Source organism: Pezoporus wallicus, unplaced genomic scaffold (assembly GCF_028554395.1).
Source record: "Pezoporus wallicus isolate ANWC-B61680 ecotype Strahan unplaced genomic scaffold, APGP_CSIRO_Pwel_v1 contig_1583, whole genome shotgun sequence".
Lineage (NCBI taxonomy): Eukaryota > Metazoa > Chordata > Aves > Psittaciformes > Psittacidae > Pezoporus > Pezoporus wallicus.
This window is the reverse complement of record NW_026637266.1, coordinates 1,115,766-1,123,888: the sequence shown is the minus strand read 5'-3', so window position 1 is coordinate 1,123,888 and position 8,123 is coordinate 1,115,766. Positions and strand designations below refer to the sequence as shown.

General features: G+C 43.1%; 1 protein-coding gene across 1 annotated transcript; it reads left to right on the top strand.

Moving 5' to 3' along the window:
* The first annotated feature begins 2,282 nt into the window (after window positions 1-2,282).
* OSTC (oligosaccharyltransferase complex non-catalytic subunit) lies at window positions 2,283-6,591 on the top strand. Its single transcript, XM_057404561.1, has 4 exons — window positions 2,283-2,527; window positions 2,726-2,819; window positions 4,427-4,624; window positions 5,938-6,591. Exons 1-4 carry the CDS (start codon window positions 2,389-2,391, stop codon window positions 5,954-5,956), a joined length of 450 nt encoding a protein of 149 aa, XP_057260544.1. The 5' UTR covers window positions 2,283-2,388; the 3' UTR covers window positions 5,957-6,591.
* Window positions 6,592-8,123: the final 1,532 nt, after the last annotated feature.

Below are 8,123 nucleotides of genomic sequence, written 5' to 3'. Positions count from 1 at the left end.
TGGAATAAGGAAGGAGTAGAAATAATTACTGAGCACACAGACTTACTGGGAACAGTGAGGATGCCATTTGGAGAGGTTTTGAGGATCAGTTGTGGATCTGCTCAGGCTGTGTTTCCTAGGGATGTGTGCGCATTCCTCCTCTGGACTGTGCTCTCAGCACCATGCCTAGCCCTGAAGCTTGTCAGTCTTTACAGTCAGCCAGGAAACAGATCACAGGAAAAGGCCTGCCCTTTGGTGGCAGTGAGCTTGTACTTGGGGTTACCTGCCTGCAGACTCACAGCTGTGGTGTTGGTGTCCCCTGGGTTCAATGTCAGGAAGGGGCTGATGTCCAGGTAATTGGCTTAATGCTGTGCATGGTGAAAAGAGCTGTACTTCCCCAAGAATGGATTCAAAGTCCCAAGGCATTAAAGTAATTCTGTCAGTATTCCCAAAATGGATAAACGTTGCCCCCAACTAATGTAGCTTTAAATATGAAATGTTTCTTTCTCTTCAGCTTGGGTTATGCCAAAACTTGTTCCAAAGGCTATAGCTGATTAAAAGAGGTTTTAAGACTAACATTAGTATCCTGACTTTTTTAGGTGTCTTTACTATAGTTAGTTTACAAGGTTAGAATTTTATTAGTTACTGCCTTACTCTGCCAGTACAAAAGTCAATGCTTTGGTATGCTGGAAAAATGTTTTTAAAGCAGAAGTAGCAAGTAGGGCAGGTGTAATGAATCTGCCCCAGAAGTGCTCCTGTTTCACATGAAAAGCTGGGAGATTAAAAGTTTTTCTTGGGGCTTTTGGAAAAGAGGCACAGTGGAGGGAGAATACTTTTGGAATAATTGGGAGAAGTGTCATAAACATCTGTTCACAGGATAATGATGCTGAGAGGGAGATTCTTCCAAAGAGGAGGGCTCAGACTGGAAATGATCCATTAGAACTGTCGTGGTTTAAGCCCAGCCGGCAAACCAGAATACTCCTGTAAGTACCCTTACAGGAGTAAGATGATCAGGGTACAGGCAGGTACCCTGCTTGCTCTTGGCAGCTGCTGGGCTGGTTTAATGCACTTTATCCTCCCCATCTGCCATAGTCCCAGTGTGTGACTGCTGGCCTCTGCCCCAGCCAGGACAAGATGGGTGTCCTGGGTTCAGCAGTAGCAGTCATTTTTCTCCTTAGTAGCTGGTACAGTGTTGTGGTTTTGACTTTCAGCCTGAGAACAACGTTGGTAACACCGATGGTTTTAGTTGTTGCTCAGTAATATTTACTCTGACCAAGGACTTTCTGAGTCTCATGCTCTGCCAGGGAGGAGGGGAAGCCAGGAGGAAGCAAACAGGACACCTGACCCAAAATAACCAAAGGGGAATTCCATACCACAGCATGTTATGCCCAGTACATAAACTGGGGGCAGTTAACCCGGAAGGGTTAGATCACTACTCGGGTCGGGCTGGGTATCGGTCTGCAGGTGGTAAGCGGTTGTATTCTCTTCCCTTGTTATTTCCCTTACTGTTATTGATGGTAGCAGCAGTGGTTTTGTGTTACACCTTAGTTACTGGACTGTTCTTACCTCAACCCGTGGGAGTTACATTCTTTAGATTCCCCTCCCAGTCCTCTGGAAGTGGGGGCAGGAAGAGGTGGGAGAGTGAGCAGCTGTATGGTTCTGGGTTGCCGGCTGGGCTTAAACCACGACACCAAGGTCCACATCCCACGGTGCAGCCAAGGGGTATCACGGCCCTGCGCCCCTGCAGTCACATGGAATCGGGTGAGCCGTGCTGCCGATCTTTTTCTTCGGACCTGTGTCTCCCCAGCCCGGCTGCGCAAGCTGATGAGCGGGACGTGCTTTTACTCCCCTTTGCCAGGAAACTGCCGCGATGCTCGGGGATGCTTCTCCCCCAAGAGTGCTTCCGGCCCTCGGCGGCGGCTGCGGGGCTGGAATTGCACCTGGCCGTACGAGTCTTCCATGGTGGGGCTGGCGGCGAGCGCCTGTGCACTCAAACGCGCACACGCCAGCTACTCGGCGCCACCGGACCCAGCCGCGGCGGACACGTGGCTGGCTCTGGCCCCGCCCCAAGCGCCGCTCCGTTACCCAGCACCGACACGTCAGGGCTGCTGGGTCCTGGCAGGTGAGTAAGATGGGGTAGAGCCTCCCATAAGAGGTCTGAGTTTTCAGGTGGTTTTGAGCAGCGAAAATAAAAAATCTGTGCTTTATGTCTGACATTCCGTCCCGGGAGTAGCTTTTGGGTGTTTCGTTTAGACTGGCTTTTTAAAAATTTACTAATTTACCCCTTTCAGGACTCGGAAGCCGATTTCCGTTTCCGCCTTCGTGTCCGCTGGTGGAGGGCGGCCGCGGCGGGACGAGCAGGGCAGGGAGTAGCGGGGCCGTGGCTGTCCGCGGGGGCCCTCCGCCGCCATGGAGACGCTGTTCCGCCTGCCCTTCGCTGTGCTCGAGTGTCCCAACATCAAGCTGAAGCGGCCGAGCTGGGTGCACATGCCCTCGGCTATGACCGTTTACGCGCTGGTGGTGGTGTCCTACTTCCTCATCACCGGAGGTGAGGCCGGGGCCGGTGGGGCTGGAGGTGCGGTGCGGAGCGGGCTGCTGGCTCCTGCCCCGGGCAACAGAGTGCCCCCTTGCCCGGCTCCAGGTCGATGGTAAAAGAGGAGCCTGCTCCAAGCCTGAGCATCCCTATGGTGCTGGGGTAGTGCTTGCTGTTCACGGCTCAAAGTGTCGCTTGCTTTTCTCTCCACAGGGATTATCTACGATGTAATTGTGGAACCTCCCAGCGTGGGGTCGATGACAGATGAACACGGGCACCAGAGGCCGGTGGCCTTCTTGGCCTACAGGTAAGAGGGTAGGAGCAGAGCTGTGCCTCAGCAGGAGAGGTGCTGTAAAGGCCTAAGCATAAGGAAATAAACTTGCCTTGCAGAGTTCTGCATTTACGTTTTTTTTTTTTTTTACCTCTGTGTGAGGCAGGATCTGTTTCATATCAGTTTGCAAATATTACCAAAAAAACCATTGACATCAATGGAAATAGAAAATCTCAGCCCTTCTAAAACTTCTACAAATGAAAAGTCTGTACTTCTGTCAGTACTAATTTTTCTTCCAAGCCCTTGCTATTAAAGTTGAGTTTCATAGTGGATGAGGATGTGTTTGATCATATTTCATAACAGCTTACGTAATGTTTGTGAATTTTCAGGTTCTGGCCTTTTAAACTCTAGCGTAATTGAAACTTTTCTGTCTAAGGGTGGGAAACATAAATGCCTAACAAGAGTCTTTGAGCCTTTTACTTATGTTACTGCGAATATAGTAACTAATTGGTCTGAGAAGGTTTAAATCTACATTTGTAACTCTGTTTTTAGTGTGTGTGGGAACAAATAATGTTTTTTGTTAAATACAAAGAAATGTTCTTTGAATCCGTGAGGTCTGTGATACTCCTTGTGTCCAAATTCTGACTTTGACTAGATGGTAGTATATGTCTCAAGCTTCCTTGATTTGTCGCAGTGAGGATGAATTGGGCTACTGCAGTGAGTTGATAGCAGTTCAGTACAACTCAGTGGAAACAACATGAAGATGTGATTGTTTTCAGGATAGGAGATGATAATGATATACAATAATAATTTATTAGTATCTACAGTAGCTTCATCCAAACCAATTTAATGAGGTTGTTAGTATTGCTAATTACAAGGATAGGAAAAGGGTTCAGTGACTGTGGGAAGCTGGAGGCTGGTGATCCAGGTGCAATGTTTGTTCTGCATCTCTGCTTCTTCTCTTTCCGTCTGAGCTTTAGAAGAAGGAAATCTGGTCTTGTGGATTGACAGAGAGCTGGGACACTTTCAGGCTGGGTCTCCACAATCAATATGTGTACACTTAGTGAGCAGGTAGCAAAAATTACTGCAGGCAGGAACTGCTTTTGCTGTGTGCTGGAGCCAGTAGATGTGCTTCATATGCTAATATAGTGCTTTGAGTGGGATTTGTATTGAGATGAAGATTCAGGCTCTGCTGCCTAAACATTGGGATGGAAATAAGACTTGGAAAGCTCAGTGGCCCAGGGGCTGTGGTTTTGTGCCTTGAGACTATGAAACCAGGTTCTACCATAGACTAGATATTTCCAAAAACTGATGAGCTTGTGTGATAGCCATTAGCATACCCTGATACGTTTAGAACCACTAGCATACTTGACTGGTCACGTTGCAGACTATCACTCCTGGAGATAAATTGCATGTCAAAACCTTGATGTAATTGCCTAATGTCAGTTTCCATACCTACTTTTTGTTAGAAAGTCATCCATCAAAGTTAGTCATCCTGTGTATTTGTACAGCTAAAGTAGGTTGAGTAGATGGGGTTTGGAACTAATTTTTTTTTCTGTTTTCTGACTCCTCTTCCTGTGCCCTCTTTTTTCCCCCACCCCCTTTTTTTTTGTCTTGTTTTTTTTGTTTTTGTTTTTTTTTAGAGTAAATGGACAATATATTATGGAAGGGCTTGCATCCAGCTTCCTCTTCACAATGGGTGGCATAGGATTCATCATTCTGGATCGATCCAATGCACCAAATATCCCCAAGCTGAATAGGTTTCTTTTGCTCTTTATTGGATTTGTCAGCGTGCTCTTGAGCTTCTTCATGGCCAGAGTTTTCATGAGGATGAAATTACCGTAAGTGATTTAATAGTCTTTCAGCTTTTCTTCTTTGTGTGCCTATGTTAAATTTAAGAGTAACAGAAAATAAAATGAGGAATGTTAAAGATCTGCAGGTTGGCTGTAAGTTGCTTCTTTCAATGCTTTTTTGGAATAATCTACCTTGAGTGCTTTTTGGAGCTGGCTACTGTATGATTATGCTGTGGTTTAGGAAAGGTGACCATTCCTGGTATGTCAGAAGATATGATTAGTGAGTCTGAGTTACAATGAATTTTAAGGTAGCCTGGGTATGTACTGGTCTGGTAAAAGTAATGTCAAGGTAGGGCTTTGAGGAAAAAGCAAGTATTTAAGAACTTGAAGGAAGGCAAATGAGTTCCTTGTAGTGATAATGTACATGAAAAATCATAACTAGAAGAACTGATGGCAGCAGTAATGAGTATTCAGAGTCATCCAAAGCAGTCCTATAGTAAAGGTGATGTTTCAGTTTTTTTTGTTGCTGGAAGACTTAATGTAACATTGAAGCATACAATATATGTGGCGTTTTAGTACCTCTGTATTCACACATCAAAAAGGAAAGATCTGGAGCTTTCACGCATTGCAAAATCCAAATGCAAGATTTTCAGTTTGCCCTCCCCACCCTGTTTATTCCTTACTCCATCTATTTTATGTAAGAATAGCTGAAATCTGATTAACTGGTAGTTAATTTTTGGAGTGGCTCCATGGCTTAACAGTTATAGTAATTTCTATTTCTTAAATACATTTTTTTTTAACCTTTGGAGTGTAGTTAAAAATTCTGTTTTGGAACACAGAAGTGATGGGTTCCCTAGTGGCAGGTTGCTGGATAGGGACCTGCTCTGTATTTTCTTGCTTTGTTGATGCTATGTATTTTCTTGTTGCATTGAGTACACGTGTCTTAACAGTTCTCTTTCTTAAACTCATTAAAGAAATAAGACTTCAGAGAAATGGAGGAGAAAGAGAGACCAGAGTTGTTGTGTCAGAAAATGTGGGGTTATACTCAATATCTGAATGTTGGTAGTTTGTGTAGCGGGTGCAAATAAAGAACCTTTCAGAGGGTGTAACATGGGCTTCAAAAATTCCAGTTACCAAAGCTGGTTTGAGAACAGGCTAATTTGTTTTTAGTGATCATTGAAGAAAATCAGCTGAAGAAGAAGCATGTAGTTATGCTGGCTACTTTGTACTTTGTACGGGACTTACTATTTCAAATAGACTTGATCAGCAGAGTTTATGTCTGTCTGAAGTTTTTGCTCTCTCAGTTTTTGAGGAGTGCTGCTTGTGCTTGCTAACTTGGTTTGTAACTTTTTTTTCTATAGGGGCTACTTGATGGGTTAGTACTTCTTGTGATGTATGAAAGTTTGAGCTGAATTTACTCCTCTTCAGGAAGTGTTTAAGAAGAAGCACCAAAAACCAAATTCCACAGTCACCATCAACAGGAAAGAAACCTGGCCATGAGGACCAACTGGGGAAAGAGTGCTTTCTCTGCAAATAAACTCTCACTACCAGTGGCTGATTTGTGGCTTTGAAGCAATGTATTACCATGCTGTTTGAGCTTTTGAAAAGAGCAAGTTACCTAACTGGGTTTTTCTTTTATATCTGAACTCAGTATGAAATAGAGAACCTATCTCTAGCTCCACTTGAAATGAGTGGTAGCCATTGTGGCTTGACAGTTCTTTGTTGCAGGTCTGTCTCCTTTTCCTTGTGTCAGACACTTATATGTGTGAATTGGAGAAGAAACACTAGAAACATTTCTTTCCAAGTTATAATTAGAAAATTAGTAACTTTGGGTGCTTTACAGTCAAAATACAATGTGTTTGAAATGATATCCAAGGCACCTTTTGCCTTGATATTAATGGCTATATGTGAGCAAATCCAAACATGCACTGGGAAAGGCAAACTGTATGAATGTGCATTTCTTTTTGAAAAAGTGTATGAAAGGAGCCAAATAAAACTTATTTTCTACAAAATTACTCAATGCAATTTCTGAAGGGTTTTTTTTTCATTGAAGTACTGCATTTTGGGGAAGGAAATAACTCTCTAAATCTCCATAAATGTCTTTTTTTGCAAGCAGTATGTGTTTAAAGCACTGTTTTCATTTGTATTATAGTTGTCAGTGAGAAATGTTCCCAAAGTTGTGAAGTGAGTAGTACTGTTCACATACTTAATCAAATTTTTTGAGCTGTCTGTTAATCATCTGCCTTCAGGATATGTCACTTTCACTCCCTCATTACATGCAATGTGACTTCGTTTGCTTATCTTGGATGTTTGTCATTAAGATTTAAGGTAGCTTAACCTGTTTTATAAGGTTCATAACTGTAGTTTCCAGTCATCTCCAAGCAGTTACCTTCAAAGCTGTCACTGCTTTCAGTGAGACATCTGCTTACCTTCAAGGGGGAGGACTGGTATTATGTAAGTAAATAGCTGGTTATGTAAGTCAACTTTTAAATACACCTGAGAGTGAAGTCAAACCAGAAAGTCACTTCACTGAGTATAATCAAGATTCCTCAGGCTCAGTACTTGTTCCACTGCAGTTCAGCATCAGGCTTCATGTTTGCAGCTGATTCTAAATAAGCATGCTCTTTAACAGTAGTTTTAAGGGCATGGTTGAATGTCTATATCTAGGAAATGAATTTGATTATAATTGCATGCTAGGTGATGTAACTTGGAACAAATAAAGTGGATTTATAATTGCAAGGTAGAAGAGTGCTTTGGGAGAGTAAAACTCAAGTGATGATTCTGTCTGCAGCAAACAAGGTTGAGTAATCCCGTATGTTTCTTCGATCACAGGCTATGAACTGAACCTGGTATGATCCTCTGCCAAAGCATGACACAGAACTGGGAAAACAAATGCAGAGCAGAAGACAGACCACCCAGAGATTAGGTGTATGCTGGGTTTCAAGATGTAAGAATGCACAACTGGAGATTGTTTCATTTTGGATGTGGGTTGAAGGTTTCTTTGTTACCCAAGAGAAAATTCTTGCTGAGCACTGTCAAATAAACTGCAGAGGTACTGTTGTGCATTATAGGAATCCCATCTCCAGTTAAAGGCTGGTATTTTCTGTAAATGCCTGCTATTCTTTATAGGTGACAGCAGGTGGCCTCTGCTGTGGGGGTTTAGGAATATTTCAGTGAATGAAAGAAAAGTTCTTGTAACTAGTGACAGTGCCCATCTACATTTGGTGCTCATATCTTCTAGGGTGAACTGGATTGTGTGGTGGTAAATTAAAAGCAAGACTGAAACACTGTGTGATAAAGGTAAAGCAGAGTTTATAAGAGCTCATCTTTCCATGATTAAAACCAGAAGTTTGACCTACTTCCAAATGCAACAAAAAGCATCAGGCTGAAGTGTGGAGGTCTTGATTTTCTGGCTGTCTTGCTAGAGAAAATACTGAATCTGTTGCTTCTCTGTAGGCTTCAGTATAATCTGAGTGATGATGCCTAGTCAGTATAGTCAAGAAGAGATATATAACCAGTGCAGCTTTTGAAAATAGTATATACATAT